The 22,788-nt window shown below is 56.2% G+C and overlaps 1 protein-coding gene across 2 annotated transcripts in view; it reads left to right on the forward strand.

Annotated features, from left to right (window-relative positions):
• Window positions 1-6,389: 6,389 nt before the first annotated feature.
• KIF3C (kinesin family member 3C) overlaps window positions 6,390-22,788 on the forward strand; it is a 47,032-nt gene continuing 30,633 nt past the window's right edge. For both annotated transcript variants that reach the window (XM_084829560.1, XM_084829561.1), the window contains exon 1: window positions 6,390-8,024. In XM_084829560.1, coding sequence (XP_084685686.1) covers window positions 6,612-8,024 — 1,413 coding nt within the window. In that variant the 5' untranslated portion in view covers window positions 6,390-6,611. The remainder of the gene's footprint in view (window positions 8,025-22,788) is intronic.

The raw sequence follows: 22,788 nt of genomic DNA on the forward strand, positions 1-22,788 counted from the left end.
TCAGCCACTGGACCACACAGCCTTGCTGCCTGTGCTGACTCTTCACAAGTCCCGTTCATCTCCCCATGCAGAAACCTCCCTTCTCTCCAACTGACAACAGGCCTCTCCTCCCGCCTATGGCAACCCGCCTCTATTAAAATAAAAATATGCACACACCATCGGCTTGTGGAACTCCCCTCCCTTCCCCAGTGCACACTCCAGATGCAGCTCTACTAATTTGGCCAGGTGGCGTGTGTTTATGGGGGATGGGGGGGCAGGCGGGTGCTGAGAAACCTCTGCTAAAATTAGGCGATGCACAGCAAGCAGGTCAGCCAGCAAAGTGCATCTGTTAAAAGCATTTTTGGAAAGTATCTTGAGGCTGGCCTGGAGCCACCAAAGTGACAGGATGCTGGGAGGGGAGCCAGATCCTGTTGCCGACACTTCCAGGCGAAAGGGGCATGCCAAGGCTTGTGGGGTAGGTTTACAAAACAGCAGGCCCCTGTGCAGGAATGGGGAGAGAGAGCCATGGGGAACAGCTGCCTTCAGAAAATGCAGACCTCCAAAAACTCTGAAAAGCTGCACCCTAGTGGTGGTTCCTTTGCACCCTGTGACCATCTCCGACAGCCTATACACCAGCCAGATGCCCAGGTGCCGACTTGCAGTTAATTCACCTTGACGTGGAACGGGCATGAGCAACCCCATTTCAGAGATGGGTTAACTGAGAGTGGGGCCCTATGGCTCCCTCAGCCCACAGAATAGGGAGAGGGGAACCCTTCTCAAGGCTGGGCGCGCACCGAAAGGCTCAGCTGCTGGGGGTGGGTGGGAGACGGCCTTGCCGGTTGGTTGGACGCCCGCGGCCAGCCAAGCCCCAGCACCCAGCCGGCTTCCTCAGAAGAGGGGCTATCCCCACGTGGACTGATTCACTGGGGGGTTCGTGTCTTTATTTTGTTCCTGCCTTATCCCAAGCTGTCCTCTGACAGAGAGCCAGTACAGATAGGAGTGCCATGCCCATGCCCTGTGGGCTGGTGGGGAAAGATCCATGAGTGGGATTGGGGCCCCTCGGGGGAGGAGGGGCTTTCGGGCTGCTGGGGGAAAACGCATCCTGAGTTGACCCTTTCCTTCTGGGATCAGGTCAAATTGTGGGGGTCAGAACAGTAAGGCCGGGGGGAGGCAGTGGGGCTTGGAGGGGGGTCTAGTGGGAGGGTGCTGTTGCGCTCCTGTCCTGCTCCTGGGCTTCCTCCATTGGGGCCATTGTGTGAACAGAGTGCTGGACTATATGGACGCTTGGCCTGATCCAGCAGGGCTGACGTTCTCATGCTCTAGCACAGCATTTTCCAGCAGACAGGCGGAAGGACCAACCCAGAGTGTAGCCTGGCCAGGCCTCACCTTGCTCATGAGGGTGCACATCCAATATCCTAAGGAAATGCTGCACTCGTGCACCCTCCTGGGAACCTCTGTAGCAGGAGGGAGGCCTGTGGTGAGGCTAAGTACTTTGCAGGGTAGCCCCATAGCCCAGAGCAGCATGTCCCCCCCCCCCACCAATAGTGATCCAGTTCTGTGGGATTGCCCAAAGTTAAAAGTTTGCTATCCATACAGGCTCTCCAGGATGAAAGCATAACAAGAAAATAACCTGATGTGCTCTTCTAAGATGACAGCTGTTCACATATTTAATTAAAAGATGGAATCAATGTTTGCAGATGTAGAAAAATGTTTTAAAAGTTTTGTTTTCCCCACTTTCCTGACCTGTAGGAAGTCCCAGGGGCAGCTTTTTACTGGGGTTATGTGGGGTGTTGCAAGATCAGTTTAGTTATCAGAATCCAGGTTGAGCAGGGAAGAGGAGGCAAGCACCCCTGCCAAAAGTGCTCATTTGTCAAATAGCAGGAGTTCCACCCAAAGCATCCCCTCCTGAAAGTCCTTTTTTTTGCAAGTTAGTGGCAAAAAAATCCCATCTCAACTTCTCTTTCTCCAATGGTTCCATTCAAACTGCCAACTTTTTTTTCCAGCCCCAACCCCCGGTGGAAGTAGGGTGTGTGTTCAGCTGCAGGTAGCTCTTGTGCTTAGAGGGACAGGACTCTTGGAGATAAGAGTCTGGATTCAGACTATGTTTAATAGATGCAGAGTTTAATTAGAGTATTCCTTAAATAAAGCCACAGGCAGAAGGCTGTTCTTCCTTCCAGAGCCCCACCTGCCCTGCCAGCCCAGTATACGCCTTGGGGTGGACTAAACTGTCATAGCCTAAAGCGTTCTGAAAGCCTAGCCTGGACCAAGGTTTGGATCTGCCACAAACATTACAGTAGCCAACTAGCCATCAAAACCCATCAGTGTTCATTTGTGCCAGCATCTAACTTGCACCCATTTGTTCACTCTTAAACTGAACAAAAGCTTAAGAGAAAATGTCATTTCTCTTTGTGGGGCCAGAACAATGCAGATAGTTGGCCCTGCAGAAGGCACATGATAACCTGCCTACACTGCAGAGTATCCTAGGAGTGTAAAGTTTGCTCAGGAGTTGTTGGTGAGGGACTTTATCAAAGCCTTTTGGAAGTCCAGTGTCCGGCAGGGCATCTTTATCCACATGCTTGTTGACACTTTCAAAGAACTCTAAAACGTTATGGAGATAGGACTTACCTTTTTGGAAGCCATGCTGATTCTTCTCCAGCAAGACTTGTCCTTCTATATGCTTGATCATTTTATATAGTATACTAATGCTTTCTTCCAGTTTACCTGGAAGAGATGTTAAACTAACTGGCCTGTCATTTCTAGGATTCCCCCACCCCCATCCCCCGCCGGATCCCTTTAAAAAACTGATGTTACATTGCCACTTTCCAGTCCTCAAGAATGGAGGCCAAGCATAGATACAAGTTACATATTTCTGTCACAAGATCAGCAATTTCACATTTGAGTTCTTTAAGAACTCTGGGGGTAGATTATGCATCTGGACTCAGTGATTTGTTAATGTTGAAGCTCAAACTAGACATGATAACCTCAGACACAAGTGCTCAAACCTGGAACTGCCCCATCACATAGGAAGTGTAGGGTGCGGGCTGATTTAAAGGGCACGAGGGTGATTTAAGGAGCAGCTCTTCCTCCCAAACTCCTCTCTCCAGCTGGGGGGAAAGTCACCCTGGAGGACAGACTGGGGGGGGGGTCAGCTGTGAGCAAAGGGGGGGATGCTCACACTATGCACACTCCTTTTGCTCCTTAAATTGCACCCCCAACACACACCCCTCTGCTTTCTATGGGATCGAAGACTCAGATCTGCACAGTTTGGGGTGGGGTGTATGTGGAGCCTGAGTGACAGCGGAAGGGCCATCAAAATTGGACCCACCCCCACAGAGAGCCCAGGCCAAGGGCACAGTAGCCCTTTCCTCCCCTGGGTAAACAACAATGGCCATTTAGCAGGGCTCCTCCTCACCCTGCTTGCTTCCTTGGCCCTGCGCCCATGTGCCTTGGCTTGCAACATGACAAATGGGGGGCGGTCCTCAGGGAGCCTCAGTTTGTTTGTTATTCCCACTGGAGAGAAGGGGTTAAAGAACCCTTGGCCTGGAAGCACATCAGGGTGGGAGAGGATGTGTGAGGCAAGGAGACTGTTACATGTGATACCTGAATGCAGCCTCTCCCAACCTGGTGTCAAATTTGCATGGGGGATTCCACACACACACACCCTGCTGGCAACCCTAATGGGAGGAGCCCTTCAGATTAGGGGCGATGCTGGGCAAAGGTAGATGATGGGGAGCCCTTGAGAGCCCGAGTTGTCCAGAGGCCTCCCTTTGGAACAAACTGCTGCAAGATGCGGTGATGGCCACTGACTGAGGGAGCTGTGAAAGGGGATGAGACAGACCCATGGAGGGGGGTGTCTACCCATGGCTATTGGATGCTGCCTGCCCCAATGTGGTGCCCTCCAGATGTGTTGGACTTCAACTCCCATCATTCCAGGCACGAGGGATCTCCTGATGTGCTTACATCCCAAAGCACCTGCATACTGCCATCGCTGCGTGTCAACATGGCTGGGTAGATGTGGGTGGGCTGAGGACAGGAGTTCATCTGGGAAGATGAAGACATCTGCCAAGACAGGCACACCCAACAGGACCCCCTCATCTGCAGAATTCAAGGCTGATTTAGGACACGGGAAGAGTGCTTGGGCCTTGCAAAGTCCAGCTTGTTTGGCTGAAGTGACCGACGAGCGGGGAGGGCTGCTCCTCACCCTCTTTCCCAGAGGCTGAGTCAGCTGGGGAGTGGGAGCCGCACCACCGGGGCTTAGCTGTGCTTGGCAAAGCCGCCAGGGCATTGTGGAGGGGTGGGGAGAGGCACGGCCCCCTGCCTGCTGGCCCCTCGCTCCATCCTGATCCACCTCAGCAGCCCTGCCTGGAATGTTCTCTGCCGGCTGCTTCTGTCCTCGCCGGTCGTTGCAGGGGGGCTCGGAACGGTCTCCCTGCTCGCATGGCATGGTGGACCTTCTCCCCCGAGGGTGCCGCCCACGTGGAGGGGGAGGAAACACGCTGTGCACCAAGATGGACAAAATGGTGGGAAGCGTGCTTCTCAAAGCCTCCAAACTCCCAGACGGCCCATAGAGATGGCAGGCAGGGCTGGGCCGGGTCTCAGGGGCTGCCTGAGGGTTGCTTGGACTGCCATGGGGTGTGTATGTGTATCCCCACCCAGCCACCCCAGGAAAGGCCAGGTCAGTTGGTGACATTGGTGCTTCCACCTTTGCCCCTTCACCTCTGGTTTTCACACCCATGAGTTTAGTACCAATTTGGTGGTCTATTCTTAGGCTGCTTCCTCCTCCACCCCCCTCCTGCTGTTTTCATTTTGTTTTTAATTATTATGTGGTTTTGTGATCTTTTATTATAAACTGCTGATAATTTCTGTTGAAAGAAATGTGTGTGTGTGTGTACGTCGATTAAATAAGGAGAGAACCTGCATTAAAAAAGCAACCCCCCCCCCAGATCTTTTCATTTGTGCTCAGAAATAACCAACTGTGTATTCCCGCCATGCCACTCCTGTTGCTTACAGCCTCACTCCAGGAATCTGGGTGCCTGAAGCACAAAATCCAAATTAAGGGAGGTCCATGGGAGAGCCCCTGCTTAGCATGCAGAGGGTCCCAGATTCCATCCCTTTCCAGGTGGGGATGGGAAAGAATCTTGCCTGTGACCCCAGAGAGCCATGGCTGCCCGCCAGCGTCGACAATGCTGGGCTAGATGGACATAAGGGCATCGGAAGAGCCGTGCTGCATCAGACCCAGGGTCCATCTAGCCCGGCATTCTGTTCACACAGCGGCCAAGCAGCTGTCGGCCGGCAACCCACGAGCAGGGCAGGTGCGCAACAGCACCCTCCGGCCCATGCTCCCCAGCAACCGGTGTACACAGGCTCCCTGCCCCTGGTGCTGGAGGTGGCAGAGCCGTCAGGACTAGCGGCCGTTGACAGCCTCTCCCGCCAGGGATTTGTCCAACCGCGTTCGAGGCCGTCACGGTCGGGGGGGCAGCCCCGATGGCCCTGGATGCAGCGCAGCCCCCCCCGCTGCCGGGGGAGCTCCCCGATGGGCGGGGCTCCCTGCCCCGCTCTCGTGCCGCTCCCAGTCGTGTCGGCGGCTCGCGCTCAAGAAACCGCCCCGGCGGGTCGGGCGCCATGGGCGAGCGCCGCCCGCCGCCCCGCTGCGACGCCGGGCGCCCAAATCAGCCCCGCCCGGGAAGGCCGCTCCGGCCCCGGTCTGGGCCCCGCGGCGCGAGTCCTGCGCGCGCGAGCTGCCGGGCAGGCGGCCGCCGCCGGGCTCGGCCGAAGGCCCTCCGGGGGCGCCCGCGCGCCCCGCTCCTTTGCTCCGGAACGCGCGGGGCGGCGGGCGGCCGAGAAGCAGCCCCGCCCGCCCGGCCGCTCGCCAGGCAGGCCCGGGCCCGGCCGCGCGCAGCCCGGCGCGAGGGCTGGGCGGAGCGGCGGTCGCCGGCGGAGAGGAGGCCGGCGCGGGCGCTCCCGGGCTCGGGCCGAAGCGCCGCGCGGAGGCGCCGGGGCACCCCGGGGCACCCCAGGGCAGGGCGGCCCGGCCCGGCCCGGCCCGCAGCAGCGGCGCGCCACCCTCGGGCAGCCCGGCCGCTCGCCGCCGCACCCCCGCGCGCGGGCGGCGACCAAGGCGGGGCTGCGTCCCCCGGCACGCCTCGCGAGAGGGGGCGGGGCCAGGCGGGGCCGAGGGAGCCGCGCCGCGCCGCGCCAGGCAGCCCCTCCCGCCGGACCGCAGCAGCCCCGCCCCGCCCCGCCCCCTCCCTCCCGCGCGCACCCACGGAGGGCGGCGGCGGCGCTGCGACGCAGGAGCATCCCGCGAGGGACGCGCGAGCCCTCCTGGGCGCCGGGAGCTGCTGACGGCCCCTCGGGCGACCCACGGACTGGTCCACGGGGCAGCGCCGCCCTCCGCTGCCCCCAGGAGCCGCCCGGCCCGGCCCGGCCCGGCCAGGACGCGCTGAGCGGATCGCGCTCGGCCGCACCCGCTGCGCCCCGAGAGCGCGCAGAGCAGAGCCGCGGCGCCGGGGCCGGGGCCGGGGCCGGGGCCGGGGCCGGGGCTGGGGCCGCCCGCGGAGCCGCCGCCGCCGCCGGTCGCTGGCAGCCCGAGGGCGAGCGGGGCCCGGCGGCGGCGGGGCGGCGCGCGCGAGATGGCTCTGCGGCCGCGGAGCAGCGAGGCGCTGAAGGTGGCGGTTCGCTGCCGGCCGATGCACCGCAAGGAGGAAGCCGCGGGCCACGAGCGGATCGTGGAGCTGGACGCGCGGCTGGGCCAGGTGACGATCCGGAGCCCCCGCGCCGCGCCCGGCGAGCCGGCCAAGACGTTCACCTTCGACGCGGTGTACGACGCCGGCGCCACGCAGGCCGACCTGTACGACGAGACGGTCCGGCCCCTGACCGACTCGGTCCTGCGCGGCTTCAACGGGACCCTCCTCGCCTACGGCCAGACGGGCACCGGGAAGACGCACACCATGCAAGGCGTGTGGGCCGAGCCCGAGAAGAGAGGCGCGATCCCCCTCTCCGTCGAGCACATCTTCACGCACATCTCCCGCTCCCAGAACCAGCAGTACCTGGTCAGGGCCTCCTACCTGGAGATCTACCAGGAGGAGATCCGGGACCTCCTGGCCAAAGACCAGAGCAAGAGGCTGGAGCTGAAGGAGAACCCGGAGTCGGGCGTCTACATCAAGGGCCTCTCGTCCTTCGTGACAAAGAACATCAAGGAGATCGAGCACGTAGTGAACGTGGGGAACCAGGCGCGGTCGGTGGGCAGCACCAACCTGAACGAGCTCAGCTCCCGCTCCCACGCCATCTTCACCATCACGGTGGAGTGCAGTGAGCCCGGCCCGGATGGAGAGGACCACGTCCGCGTAGGGAAGCTCAGCCTGGTGGACTTGGCCGGGAGCGAGCGGCAGAGCAAGACGGGGGCCCACGGGGAGCGGCCGAAGGAGGCCTCCAAGATCAACCTCTCCCTCTCGGCGCTGGGCAACGTCATCTCGGCCCTGGTGGACGGCAGGAGCACCCACATCCCCTACCGGGACTCCAAGCTGACCCGCCTCCTGCAGGACTCTCTCGGGGGCAACGCCAAGACCATCATGGTGGCCACGCTGGGCCCGGCCTCCCACAGCTACGAGGAGAGCTTGGCCACCCTCCGGTTCGCCAACAGGGCCAAGAACATCAAGAACAAGCCCAGGGTCAACGAGGACCCCAAGGACACACTGCTCCGGGAGTTCCAGGAGGAGATCACCCGCCTGAAGGCCCAGCTGGAGGAACGGGGCATGCTGAGCAAGAAGCGCCGGAGGAACAGCCGGCGGAAGAAAGCCCCGGGTGGGGAGGGCACCCCCGAGGCTGAGGAGACGGAGGACCGTGAGGATGGGGGCCTGGAGAAGAACATGAAGGACTACCTGAAGGAGCAGAAGGAGCGGCTCGAGGAGGAGAAGGCGGCGATCCAGGACGACCGCAGCCTGATGAGCGAGGAGAAGCAGAAGCTGCTGGGGGAGAAGCAGAAGATGATTGAGGAACTGCGGAAGGAGCAGGAGGCCACGGAGCTCCTAGCCACCAAGTACAAGGTAAGCCTCTTTCCCGTGGCTGTTTCTAGAGTGCTCTCCACACACAGCCTCTTTCTGGGGCATCCCCACAACAGCCTTGGGCAGTAGGGCATTCGGCTTCCGTTACACAGGCAGGGAATTGAGGGCAGGGGGAAGCCTGGCTCCCCAGTTGCCATCCAGCGTGTCCGTGGGCCCACAGTCAAGATCACATAGCAGTGCAGCCTTCTCACAAGCCTTCGCCCGCCAGGTGGGCTTGGCTTTCCCACCCCCGATCGCAACACCTCCCTTTCATCGTAGGAGCAAATCTTGGCTAGTGCTCAGGGGAAGGCAGGGACCTGTGTCTTGGGGGGGGGGACAGCTGTGGCTAATGCTGTCCCTGTGGCCAGCACAAGCCCTTAGTGCCATGGGTCACATGGCACTAAGGGCTTGTGCTGGCCACAGGGCAGCTGGGCCTCGGCCGTCTGTGCCAGGTTCCTTTGCGTGGGCTGTCAGGTGTGGCTCCATCTGGCCCTCACGTAGGCGGGGCCAAGCTGTGGGGCAGCCACGCCCGGGAGGGGGTCGTTGGCGGTTGGGCTAATAGGCTCCAAGAATGCCACCCCTGGGGTGCGGAGGTGACCTCCTGCGTGCGCATTGGCCAGCAGAGCCGGGAGGCCGACCAATGGGATCCTGCCGCTCCAATCCGAGGGGCTGTCCTTTTGTCTCTGCAAGTGGGTGTTGGCCAGAGGGGCCGCCTCCCCCCCCCCTCCCAGGCCACTTTGCCTGCAGCCTCTTGGGGGCTTTCAGGCCCCCCCACACTTTGGGCCTCCCCTGTCGCCTCCTACTGGACCCGCTGTGCCCGGAGGGTGGGGATCTGCCGAGGCTTCTCCTGGTGGGCTCCCTCTGTGCTGAGTCTCGGCTCCTGCTCTGTGGGCAAAGGGGGCTGGGGGGGGCCGCAGCTGCCTCCCAGGGTCAGCCAGGAGCACAGCAGGGCGGTGCCTCTGTCCAGAGGGCCAGGCGTGGCTCAGACCTCAGCGCACCCAAGACGTGGCCTCTGCAGAACGGAGTGGGTGGCTGGCATCTGCCAGGGCCTGCGAAATAGAGCACACGTTGCAAGTCCGGATGGGGGCTCCCCTGGGCGGCACAAAGCCGCAGCTGCAGTGAGGCTCAGGAGAGAACCCAGGAGCTCTGCCTCCCCCCCCCCCCCCGAACCTGGCTCCAGCTCACTAGCCCCCTCCCCTGCCACTCCTCTCCCAGAGCTGGCTGGAGAACCCAGGAACTCAGTTCTTCAGGCAACCACCCAGCGATGAAGGGAGATCCCGCCCTCCTCCCACAGACCCTGTCCAGCCACTTCACCTCCGCCCCATTCCTTCCCAGCACACACACGCGCGATGTGGACTGAAGCTTAATCTGAGCATCTGAGTTCATAATAAAGAAGACAGTGTCCCTGAGCACGCAGAGAGGGCTTCCCCCTCCTTGCTGTGTAATCCCTGGTGAGAGGATGCTGGTGGGCGCAACTTTGAGCTGGCCTGAGCCCGGCCCGTCTCCCGGGAGAAAGCTGGCGCGGCACAGGCTCCTGGGGCCCACCCCAGACTCGGGGCTGCTCAAGAGCCGGGGGGTGTGGGGCCTCCAGCAGCCTCGCAGAGTGGAGCTGGGGCCCTTCGTGCCTCCCCCGTGAGCGGCTGCCTCAGCGCCCCGCCCTCCCGGGACTTGTCCAGGTGCACCAGGCTGAACCGAGCCAGAGCGCCCGGGCTCAGCTCCCCTGCTCCTTTTCAGTGCCAGAAGCGTGTTCCCAGCCCTGGAGCTTCTAAGTTAACAGCATGCTCCTGAGCATGCACAGGATGCCGTTCCCTCGTGCCCGAGGAGCAGCAGCTTCTTCATGTACTCGGGAGCCCTTAGAGGCTGACTGTGTGGAGGTGTGTCCGTGCATGGGGGCACTTGCTGGCCTCACTCCAGACCTCCATGTGTGTGTAGACAGAGGGGGCAGAATCCCCCCATCCCAGCATTCAGCCTACCTGGTTTCTGGCTGTACAAAGAGGGCTTGCGGGGGGCAGAAACCACTGAAGTTGCAACACCGCTTGCTCAAGGAATTCTGCTCTGGAACTGGCCAGCAGTGTGGGGGCGGGGCAGATCGTGCATAGTTCTAGGCTGCCCACTTGCCTGGAAACCCCTCCCCAAATCCTCTGTGATGGGCTACTCTCTGGTGAGAGAGCAGGACTCTGCCCATGCCCAGAGGCACTCTCTTCTGGGCTATTACATCACAGGTCCCTGGGGGTCTTGGCACCGAAAACATGCTCTGGAGCCATGCCCCTGGGACCCTTGGTTCACTAGGGTGCCCATTCTCTTGAATCCCAGAGAGCTGTGGTGGGAGGAACGCCCTTTGCATATGCTTAGAGGCACCCTCTGATTTGTCACTACTGGAGACATGCCAGGGCTGAGCCCTGGCTCCAAGGACCCCCGCCCCGAAGAGCACGCTGGCCCAGGGAGGCGCTCCTCGGTGGGGCCTCGCAGCTTGAGAGGATGGCTGCAGCATCTGGCAGGCCGCCTTCCGCGGTGGAGGGCAGGAGAGGCGCTGAGTGGAGCAGGGGCAGCCGGGACAGCTGGGGCAACAGCCGCTGCCTGAACGGCCCTCTGTCCAGCACCGGTGCCCTCCCTGCGAGCATGCACAACGTCGCTAGCCAGCATCCGGGCCCACGCAGCCCCGGGCCAGTGGCGGCACTCGAGAAGAAAGGGGGCTCTTGTGTGCTGGAGAGAGGCAGCTCCGCAGACGGGGGTGGGAGGAAGGAGGGGCATGCAGGGAATCCCCCCCCGTCCAAAATCCAGCCTCATGGAATACCACGTTGCAAGTGAACAGGGCCCCGCGCCCAAGGACCAGCCAGGCAGGAGCCCTGGCAGGGCCGCGTCCCTGTTCCAGCACGGGCCTGGCTAGCTCGCTTTCCCATGCGCCACCTCCATCTCTCTCCCCGCTTGCTTGTGTGTGGCCCCACTGTAGTGCAGAGGAAGCCATGATCCTGGAAACTGCCTGTTCCTTCAGCTCTTGTGGGCGGTGGAGGCCTCATCCTGTGCCATGCTCTGCAGCATAGCTAGACTCCTCTTTGCCACTGTAAGCGGGAGAAAAGGATTGGAGAAGGCGCTGGGAGGGGGCGGTGCTGCTGCAGCGGCCAGCCCTCCCCTTGCGTTCCCCCGGCATGCGCACCACTGAGCTCTGCCTGCCTGCCCAGTACCCTTGGCTCGGGCGTCAGGGGCCCTCTGTGGCGACAGGCCTTCCCAGCTCTCAAGGGGCGTCTCGCTAGGAGCAGCTACTAAAAGCAAATCTCTTTGACAACTGGGTTGCCCGACCACGACCCAGAAATCCGGCCGAGGCCTTTCAAAGAGGGCCTGCTGTTCTGCTGGCCCTCCGGGCCTCCTTCCTCACCCAACTGCTGCAGCAAGCAGGACCCTGGATTTCCTCCAGGCAAGCTGAGGAGGAGAGTAGACCAAGGATTGATCCTGTGGAGGAAAGGGGTGGGGGGCGCAGCTGCTGCACCCCCTCTTGCTTGGGAGCTTTTAAAGGCCTGGCCATGATCTCCCAGTGTAATCCAGCAGCCCCACAAGGATGCACGTGGGTCAGAAGCTGAGCCACGAAGCTGGAGCAGAAGCGTTGCTTAACTTCGTGCCAGTCTTCTGTTTCCAAGTGGACAAGAGTAGCATAGTGGCCCTGATCCAGGAAGGGGGACCAGGCATGAGGGGGACTCAGGCTTCCCTGCGTGGGTTGTGCTGGGAGGGGACCAGTTGGTGTGGCCTTTGAGGGCCACAGGGAGCCATTGGAGTCTGATGGTGGACCCTGGGTGGGCTTTGGCAAGCTGTGCGCACACAGACTTGCCCAACCCGGTGCCCTCCCGGTGTTTTGGGGCTCAACTCCCACCAGCCGCAGTGAGCATGGCCAATGGTCAGGAAAAAATGCTGGGAGTTGTAGTCCAAAACATCTGGGGGACACCAGGCTGGCAAGAGTGCTTGTGGGCATGGGGGGCGCTGGAAGCCCAGCATGACCGAAAGATGAAGATTGGGCCATGGCTGCTTTTTTTAAAGCCCCGGGTCCCAGCGAACACTCTGTCCTGGCAGAAAAGTGAACCCACTCGCTATTCCAGCATAGGCCCTCCTCTGCCCCTGCCCCACAATAAGCCCCCCCCCCAAGAACACAGCTCCTGCTCCTCTGACCTCCTTCTTCCAAGCCATGAAGCATGTTTCCAGACGACGTGGGCCACCTCCTTTGGCCTGTGGCTTTCCTGCATGGAGCCATTCCGCACCCCCTCCTGCTCCCTGCCCCCTTTCCAGTTTGTGCAGATGTCTTCTCAGCACCCTTCTTTTTGCCTCCCAGAGCCAGATGCTCCTGAAGGCCCAATGGAGGGAGCTGCTGCCCCCTCTGCCACTCAGTAGCAACACCGGGCGAGACGGACCCCTGCTGTGGCTGGGAATAAGCCAGCTCCCCAGGTCTGGTGCTGCCGCTGCCGCCACCATGACTGAGACCAGCAGAAAGCAAAGTCCCGAATCCCAGAGCCTGGCTATCCGTCTTTCTCAGGGCCAGGAAGCACCGTCAGGCTCCTTGGCAGGCGGGATGAGAGTGGCAGGAGAAGTGGACAGTGCCATGTTGTGACGCTCTGCTGGTTACCCGGGGGCACTTGCCGCTCGCCACAGGCGAGCAGGTGAGTGGCAAGTCACACAGCTATGTTGTCAGAGGTACTGGTCTCCAAAACACTTTTCGTTCCACAGAAGTGGTGCGGAGTGTTCAGAGCCAAAACAAAATGAGTGCTGTTGTCCCCCACCACCCGTTTACTCTTGCAACATGGCAAGGAATCCGGAGGCCCACCTTCAGATCGTGCCGTGCAGCTGCTTGGGGTATCGAAAGGTCTGTGCACGGCTTCTTGTGAGGCTGTAATGTGCCACCTTGTCCCAAGTCAGGCCAATAGCTCAACTGCGACTGATGGCTGTTCTCCAGGGCTCCAGGCCAGTGTCTAACTCAGCCTCCCCCACTCTGGCTGGTCTGGCTTAAGCAGAGTTAGCAGGGGAGGAACGTGAAAGGCCCCCTCTTCAGCGCTGGCGCAGCGTGCGCTCTGCCGCGGAGCTGTGGTTTGTACTGGGAACAGGTCAGGAAAGCGAGCAAGAGCTCGAGGAACTCATGGACCCCTGCTCCTTCTTCATCTGTGGCTCATGCGCTTGAGCACTGTGGTGTTTGCTTGTCATCTGCAGTATTGTGGCACGGGCATCTTCAACATGAAGACAAAAAATGGTGTGGGGGGAAGGGCCTTGGCGGTGGAGTGTTGCTCTCTTCCTCCCCGGCATGAAGGCATCAGGAGCATGTAGGAGGATAGCTTCCTCCTACAGAAAGTAGAGGAAGGAACTAGAGGATCGGCTATCCTTGACTTGATCCTAACCAACAGAGATGACTTAGTGGATCAAGTAGCAGTTACAGGAACTCTGGGGGAAAGCGACCATGTTGCACTTGAGTTCTTGGTTCTAAGGGAAGCAAAAGCCGAGTGTAGCCAAACACGTACCCTGGATTTTAGGAAAGCTGATTTTAATAAACTCAGAACAATGATCAGTAAGGTCCCATGGCAAGTGACGCTAACGAGAAAAGGAGTCCAAGATGGATTTGTTGTTGTTCAGTCGTTCAGTCGTGTCCGACTCTTCGTGTCCCCATGGACCAAGATGGGTGGGAGCTTTTAAAAAAGGAAATTCTCAAGGCACAATCACAAACAATTCCAACAAGAAGAAAAGGTGGAAGACAACAGAAGAAGCCAATGTGGCTTCACAAAAAGCTTGGGGATGACCTGAAAACAAAAAAGGACACATATAGGAAGTGGAGAGAAGGCCAAGCAACAAAGGAAGAGTGCAGGCAGGTAGCACAGAATTGCAGGGATGGTGTCAGGAAGGCTACAGCTGAGAACGAGCTGAGGTTAGCGAGGGATGCTAAAAGCCACAAAAAGGCTTTCTTCAGCTACGTGCATAGTAAAAGGCAGAGGAAAGAAATGGTGGTTCAGCTATTAAATAAGGATGGCAAAACGATAACAGATGACAAAGGCAAGGCAGAGGTGCTCAATTCCTACTTTGGCTCAGTCTTCTCCCAAAAGAGGGTCTATGACCCCCCTGGCAAAGGCCAAGTACAGGCTGAAGGGGCAGGATTGTAGCTTGAGATCGATAGGCATATGATATGATGCTGCAGACATCATATACCTCGACTTCAGCAAAGCTTTCGACAAAGTGCCCCATGATCTCCTGATGAGCAAACTAGCTCAAAGTGGGCTAGATGAAACAATGATCTGGTGGATCCACAGCTGGCTACAGATTTGGATTCAAAGAGTGCTTATCAATGGGATCTTCTCAAACTGGGGAGAAGTGACGAATGGGGTACCGCATGGCTCAGTCCTGGGCCCAGTGCTCTTCAACATTGTTATGAATGACTTGGAGGAGGAGGTGCAGGGAATGCTGATCCAATTTGCAGATGACACCAAATTGGGCGGGATAGCTAATACTTTGGAAGACAGAAACAAAATTCAAAGTGATCTGGATAGACTGGAGCGCTGGGCAGAAAACAGAATGACATTTCATGGGGGTAAATGCCAAGTTCTGCACCTAGGAAAAAGAAACCAAATGCACAGATACAAGATGGGGGATACGTGGCTCAACAACACTACAAGCGAGAAGGATCTTGGAATTGTTGTCGATCACAAGCTGAATATGAGTCAACAATATGATGTGGCTGCAAAAAAGGCCAATGCCCCTTTGGGCTGCATTAGTAGAAGCATAGCTTCCAAATCACGGGAAGTACTAGTTCCCCTCTGCTCAGCACTGGTTAGGCCTCATCTGGTGTACTGTGTCCAGTTCTGGGCACCATACTTTAAGAAGGATGCAGACACGCTGGGGAGGGTTCAGAGGAGGGCAACAAAGATGATCCGGGGACTGGAAACAAAGCCCTATGAAGGGAGACTGAAAGAACTGGGCATGTTTAGCCTTTAGAACAGAAGGCTGAGGGGAGATATGATAGTGCCTTTCAAGTACTTGAAAGGTTGCCCCAGAGAGGAAGGCCAGGATCTCTTCTTGATCATCCCAGAGTGCAGGACACGGAATAATGGGCTCAGGTTACAGGAAGCCAGATTCCGGCTGAACGTCAGGAGAAACGTCCTCACTGTTAGAGCAATACGACAACGGAACCAATGACCTAGGGAGGCTGTGGGCTCTCCCACACTGGAGGCGTTCAAGACGAGGCTGGACAGCCATCTGTCAGGGATGCTCTGACTTGGATTCCTGCACTGAGCAGGGGGTTGGACTGATGGCCTTGTAGGCCCCTTCCAACCCTACTATTCTATGATTCTATGATGTCTGAGCAGTGGTCCTTAGAAAAAGACTTGCTGGGGGTGGGGGGAGGCTGGCCTAATTTTGGCAGTGACTGAATTGTGGGTTGTATGGCAAAGCGGAGCAACTTGCCCTCCAGACTGGGCTTCCTCTGGGGATCCGTGCACGCACAGTGCAGCTCTGGAGATGTCATTCTTGCTGGCAAAAAGTCTGGTGGGGAAAGCGGCAGTGTTGTGCTGATAGTGCTGCGACAAGGTGGGGAAGGAACAATGGTGCTGGGCCACAAAACCCAGCTCTTACTCTGCCGTAGAGCCGAACTGGAGGCTGCTTCCAATTGGTCCATCCCGCTTTCGCTTTGGCACAGCTGTGTCTGTGCTGCAGCTTTGTAGGAGCAGACACGAGCCCAGGATGCCACCTCTGGATAATTTCCGCTTTCATTTTAGAGCATGTTTCTTGCCCGTGTGGTGCAAACATGGGCTTGAAAGTGGCAGTGCCAAAGTCTGGTGAAATCCCGGAAGCCCGGGGGGAGGGGCTGAGCAACATTGCCAGGGGCCTAGGGCACGCCGGAGCTGAGCGCTTCTCCCCCAGATTAGCAACACTAGAATGATGCAAAGTGGCAAGCATAGTAAACAATGCAGAATAAACAGTGCAAAATACCAGGAATGAGGCAGATGTGATCAGATACTGATCCTGCCAAGTGTTGCAGGGAATTCTCTTCTCCTGGCAGATGAGCAAAGATTCAGAAGCCGCCCTCTGGGGGCCTCACACAGGTCCCATTACGGTAGCACTCTACACCCTAGACAGACTTGCCCCACCAAGCAGGGTTCCTCCTTGGAATTGCAGATCTCTCAACTGGACGGTCTCCTCTGCTCAGACGGCACCCCACAGGCCAGCTTCCCCCCTCTCCCCAGTCACGTCCATACTGGGGGCAGGTTGTAATGGGATGGGAACCTGCTGCTTTCAAATCTCCCTCCCTTCTGCTCCCTCCGCATCCTTTTAAAAATGTGCCTCATGGCTTTTCCATCCTTCAGGCGGACTTAGAGCAGGAGGGTCAAATTTCTTTCAGCCAGAGGGCTGAATTCAGTTTTGGAGAAGGGACCTGACGAGAGAGGCTGATCTTTTTAACTCTATGGGAATTTCTATGGAAAAACAAATCCATGAGAATCATGGAGTTGGGCATGGCATTGAACGCACTAACATTTGCCTCTTTTTAATGGTCTTTTCATGTTTTTGTCTGTCTACATCCCACTTCTCCTAAAGTTCTTTCCATTCACGCAGATTTGCCCCTCCCAAAACTGCACATGTAGGTGGTGGCTGTTTTTTAAAGGGGTCATGACCCAAAGGTGGCTAGCTGAAAATCCCCGTATTTATACAATTACATATATGCAGCTAGTTGCAAAACTGAATATTTACACGTGCACACAAACACAGCCCTTGACTCAAAAGAGCATTTCTCTGGCTCGACTTTCCAGGAGGTTTTGATGTGTGCAGTGACGTGATGAGCCACCACACCCTTACTTGGCCCACCTTCACTATTATCTTTCGGATGTGCACCATTTTATCAGCATGTGTTAATTATTTAATTTGTACAAAACCCCGTGTGTATTTTTTTTAAGACTGAAATATTTGCACAATAGAATTGAATCGGAAAAAACATTTCCGTGCAAAATTTTAAAATGATATAAGAAATCCAATAACATTGCCTTTTCCAGTCTTCCTGGATGGCACTGTTTTAGCACTGTGTGTCCTCCCCCCACACCCCCATGGAGGGAGGACTTCTCATTGCCCTGGAACACTTCAAAACATTTTTAAAAGATCTTGCAGTGATCGCACAATAGCACTTAATGAAAAACACCTCTATGCAAACTTTCAAAGCTGATGTAAAAATGGCACGTTCAAATGAACTGTAACCTCTTCCCAGCCACACCGCCATGTCATCTTTGCCCAGTCGTGTGGATGAAACATATTTATTTGTATTCGTTAAAATACTTCTATACCACTTAGTATATGAAAATCCCTCAGTGGTTGACATTGTGGGATGGACACCAGTGAGGGAAGTCTATTGTGATCCCACGTCAGCTCACAGTGGAGGCGCGATGGAGCCTTGAGGAGCTGCTTGCCGGGGCGCTCCCTTTGGCGCTGATCTTGGCTGCCCGTCCTCGTGGACCGGGGGAGGGTGGCCGTGAAGGGCGGCGTCAAGCAACTTCAGCAGCAGGGAAATGTCACAAGCTTTTGATTTTCTTGTCAGAGGAGCAGAGCTAATGATTAGTTTAAACCTGGGGTCACTTATGGCTGAAAGCCGGGAGTGCCCTTTTAAAGACTGGAAGTAATTCTCCATAATGCTGTCAGCATGATATGTGGAAGGGCTGGCATAACAGACATGGCAGCAGGGAGCTCTTGGTGTGTGACATGCACAGAGCAACCCGAGAGTCTGTGATGTCTGGAAAATGAATTCCGTGGTCTTCGTTATGGGCTGCATATTTTCAAGAGATGCTGGTTTACATACACATGTGTGTATCTTTTTCTGCCTTACCAACACGCACACTCACAAACTATTGCCCAAACCATATGACAAGTTCATCAGCTTAATAAGCTATCTCAGAGTGTTGTGGAGTCACAAGGAAGGGTCGGCTGGGGAGTTGTTGGGAATGCTTGAAAGAATCACACGCTTTGGGGAAGGGGGTAGAATGAATCATTGCATCCCTTGCAGTTCTATGATTCCAAGTGACAGGAAGCCAGATTCCAGCTGAACATCAGGGAAAACTTCCTGACTGTTAGAGTAATACAACAGTGGAACCAATTCCCTAGGGAGGCAGTGGGCTCTCCCATGCTGGAGGCGTTCAAGACGAGGCTGGACAGCCACCTGTCGGGGATGCTCTGACTTGGATTCCTGCATTGAGCGGGGGTTGGGCTCAAGGGTCTTGCAGGCCCCTTCCAACCCTACTATCTATGATTCTATGATTCCATGGAAGTATGCGCATATATGCCCCTTATATGCACACAAGGCCAGTGGATGGCACAAGCCATTCCAACATTTGGGTGGAGCAGCAGCCTTTTCTGGGCACCACAGAAGCAGCCACATGCAATCCAAAAGCCCCCCCCCCCCCGGATCCCTTGCGCTTTGAGAGTAGCGCCCCGTAACCTCTGCGCTGTTGCAAGGGGTCCTGCAATACCCCCCCCTCAGGTCGTGTGATGCAGCAGCTTGTGGGGGTAAAAGGTCTTGGGCCAGCTCCGAATAAGCACATGGGTGTGGTGCTTTTGCACTTGAGCCAGCCTGGGAACTGGGTGCTGGATGAGCCCAGCTGGAGAGGACCAGCAGCCTTGGATCTTCCAGCAGAGTCCAAGACGCCAGGCCTTTGGCTGAAATTGTCCGGCAGGCTTGAGACAAGCAAACAGAAGTCCCTCTTCCCACAAGCAATAGAATTCATTGCTACGTGGTGTGACGGCCACTGCTGGCATAAATAATGCTGACTGAGTTGTATTACTGTATTACTATTGTTATTATTTATTATATTTCTTGGAGGGGAATAGGTGTCTGCCACTGCCTCCCACCAGCCATGAAAGGCAGCCCTGAAGTCACCGCTGTCTGTGACCGGAGGACAGGCGCTTCTGGCCGCAGGAGGCTGGGGAAGCAAGGGGGCTTGGCTGTCCCATCATGGCTTGTTTGGGAGCTTCCCAGGGGCGTCTGTCGGATCGTGATGACAGAGTGCTGACCTAGATGGACTGGCGGAGAAGGCTTCTCATACAGAAGTGTCAGTATTTTCCAGGGAGAGAAGTGGAAGTGGAGAGAAGACAGATAATGTAAAAAGGGGAAAGGAAAGAGATCACCCGTTATTGGTCCCTGTTTGGTGGATGAAAAGCTTTCTTGTGTAATGAAAGACAGAGGCGCATTCCCCAAGGGAACCCCTCGTCATCCCACCTGGTGATCCCCAGACTGGCAACCACACAGTGCTGAGCACCGCACATTCAAAACACGTTCAGAACGAGGCCTGCTGTGTCTCTCTCCATCTCCGGAAGAAATCCAAGGAGAGGTTAGTCTGCTCAGGGCAGCTGAACTGAGAAATGTGTCTCAAGCACCTCCAAGGCACTCAGCTGATTTATAGCTGTTGTTGCAGGACGATACAACAGCTGTCCTGAGTGCAAACCCGCAGAAGCGGTTGCTTTGGAGGGGCACTGCTTTTAGGGGTGCTTGGTGTGGGGTCTCAGAGGAATGGCGCAGGATCCCTTGCAGCTTTGTGGGGGATGCTGGGACACAGCACTGGAATGGCATGCAGCTGCCTCTCAGGGAGGCCGGGAAGGAGCATTGCCCAGCAGCAGAGATTTTACTGCATTTATATCCTGCTTTTCCTCCAAGGAGCTCAAGGTGGCATATCTGCTTCTTGCTCTACCCCCCACTTTTATCCTCACAACGACCCTGTGGGGTAGATTATGCTGATAGATAGTGACTGGTCCAAGGTCACCCGATGAGTTTCATGGCTAAGTGGAGAACTGAACCTGGTCCCCAGAATTTAGTCGGACATTGTAATTAGTACACCACACTGTCCCTGCTTTGCATGCAGAAGATCTAAGGTTCAGTGCTCAGCATCTCCAAGCAGGGCTGGGAAAGACCCCTTGTCTGAGACCCTGGAGAGCTGTTGCTGGGCTCCTGCCAGGGTCATGCTAAGCAGGAAAAACCCCAAACCCACATCTGCATTAGCCCTGAGATCATGTTTGTTCACAGGGTCAAAATAAGGCACATCCACCTGCTCATTCCCATTAAACAACAGCAGTCAGGTGAGATTACTGCAATGAGCTCATCATGGCCACCACACCTGAAAAAGGATACTGTAGAGCTAGAAAAGAACAGAAAAAGGCAAGCCAAATGATTTAGGGGCTGGAGCAACACGCCCATGAGGAAAGGTTACAATATTCGGGGCATTTTAGCTAAAGATGTTTTTAAGTGAGTAAGGTGTGACATAATAGAGCTGTACAAAATTATGTATGGTATGGAGAAAATGGATAGGGAGAGGTTTCCTCCCTCATAATATTAGAACCCAATGGGGTCATCCCATGAAGCTGAGTGGTGGGGGATTCAGGATAGATAAATGCACAGCACGCATAATGGAACTAAAGAATTTGCTTCCACAGGATTTAGTGCTGGCCGCAAACTTGGACTGAGTTAAAATGGGATTAGACAGATGCATGCAGGATAAAGCTATCAATAGCTACTAGTCATGATGGCTGTATATTACCTCCAGCATCTGAGGAAGAATGCCTCGGAATACCTCTTCCTGGAGAACATGAGCAGGAAAGTGCTACTGTGCTCATGTCCCACTTATGGGCTTCCCATTGGGGCATCTGGTTGGCCACTGTGGGAAGAGAATGCTGGACTAGAGGGGCCTTTGCTCTGATCCAGCACGGCTCCTCTTATGTGCGTATGTCTCAATTGTGTTTGATGTTTAAGCTACTTTATTGGTTTGAACTGTATTATAATCTGCCTTGGGGGGCATTTTAAGGTTAAAATACTGTCTAGAAATGTTCTTCTAAATTAAAAATAAATAAATTAAACTGGAGCATTTTGTTTGGGTTTAAAATGGCTGTTTTTCGAGTTACACATTAACCACTTTTACAAGGCTTAAAAAACAACACACGTTAGACATAAAAAGGTGTTCCTAAGCTACATGCCCATGATCACTTAATGCAGATTGGTAATGCCTGCACATGCTTTCATGGTCTTATTGTACTGCTAACGAGAGAGAAATGTGTGTGCGCATGTGTGTATTCCACCCTTTTAATGCCAGCGCATGAACTCATAAAGCTAGTGGGTAAATCAGAACTGTGTGTATGCCTGTGTTAGTTCTTGTGGAGGAATTGTATGGACTTCAAGATATTGTCTCGTACTAAGACGGTGGTGTACATGCTGTATGTGTTCGTGTTGCACAGGGAGGACACTGTTTGAAGGTGGTGTGTGTGAGCCACAGAATCATAGAACAGGAGGGTGGGAAGGGGCCTGCAAGACCCCCAAGCCCAACCCCCTGCTCAGTGCAGGAATCCAAGTCAGAGCATTCCTGACAGGTGGCTGTCCAGCCTCGTCTTGAAGGCCGCCAGTGGGAGAGCGTGGATGTGTAACTGATAGAGGTGTATTTATGGTGGGGCGTGTATGCGAGTTTCCAGTTAAACGCCTTAATCTTTGTCAGCCCCCCCCCCCCCCCCGATCCATAGTAGGTAGTAAAATCCGAGTGCAGCCTATGAAAATGCAGGCAGGAAGCCTTTCGAGCAACCCCCACCTTAGAGCACCCATTGAGAAAACCTGGAGCTAGCAAGGGAGGAAAGGCCACCATGCACAGATAGGAGGTTGTGTGGGTGTGCGGGAGAGAAAAGAGAGAGCCTGTGGTTATAGCCAGCTGAAGCCCAGCAGCTGCTACTGGTGACCTACATACTACAATACATGCTGGGTATGTGGAGCAGAGGCCCCCTGCGCTGGAGCCAGGAGCCTGGGAAAGGGGGGGCAGAAGACCTCCGTTCTGGGGAGGAACCAGCTCTCAGTGCCTCCCCCCCCCCCATTGCTGCCACAAGGGCAGGAGCCATTGCTCTCTTCCAGAAGCTGGACCTTGAGTAGGGAGCCTTCTTGCCTCCCTTCACCTTTGACCTCCTGGCCTGTGCAAATAGGTGCTGGGGCTCGCAGGTGCCTTCACAGCCACGGCCTCTTGCCTCGCAGCCCCCTGCCTGCCCTCCTCAGCTTCACTGCTTGGTCGGGGCTTATAGGTGGCTGCCTTCCCATGCAGTCACAGGTGCCACCAAGTGTGCTGTTAAAGTGGATCCTTTGCAGGTATTCATCACCCGACCTTGCCCTGGGCTGCTTCGGCAGCTTCGTGGATGCTCTGCAGCGCACAGTTGCTTCTGAATGGAGTCCCAGATATCCTCCAGCAGTCTGTGTATCTGAACAGGTACAAGGGCCGTTCTCAGACAAGATATGCAGAGGTTGCCAAGGATGGTGAGTCCCACTTTCCCACCGAATGCTGAGAGGTAGCTCTGTGTTGCACCTCCTGGGCAGGCATGAGGCTGCCGGGCTTGTCAAGGGACTGGATTTTTGCAGTGTAGCCATGATTTGCTCAGTTTCAAAACTGCAATGTATTTAGGCAGGGAGATGTCACACTGCCATCCAAAATGCAACCATTGGTGGCACCTAACAATGAAAATGTGCTTTCCAGGTTGTGCAGAAATGTTATATTTCACTATTGGTGTTTCCATCACTCTTTGACAGGGCCCATCCTGAGACCCTGTGGAAGGGATGTCTTTAGTTTACAGGCTGTTTTCCTTGCAGTGAACCCCTTGCCCCCTTTACATGATAAAACACGTGTGTTTGATTTCCTCTGCTTGATGTTGGGGTCAGCAAGCTGGAAGGCACTGCTGCCCATAAGCATGTTCACACCAAAGTGAAGCACACAGTGGACATGAGAGACCCCCTCCGCCTGCTCCCCATTCCTGTATCTGCCCACTT

The sequence above is a fragment of the Heloderma suspectum genome, chromosome 1 (assembly GCF_057233095.1).
Source record: "Heloderma suspectum isolate Gila_16-S chromosome 1, 16-S_ref, whole genome shotgun sequence".
Taxonomy (NCBI): domain Eukaryota; kingdom Metazoa; phylum Chordata; class Lepidosauria; order Squamata; family Helodermatidae; genus Heloderma; species Heloderma suspectum.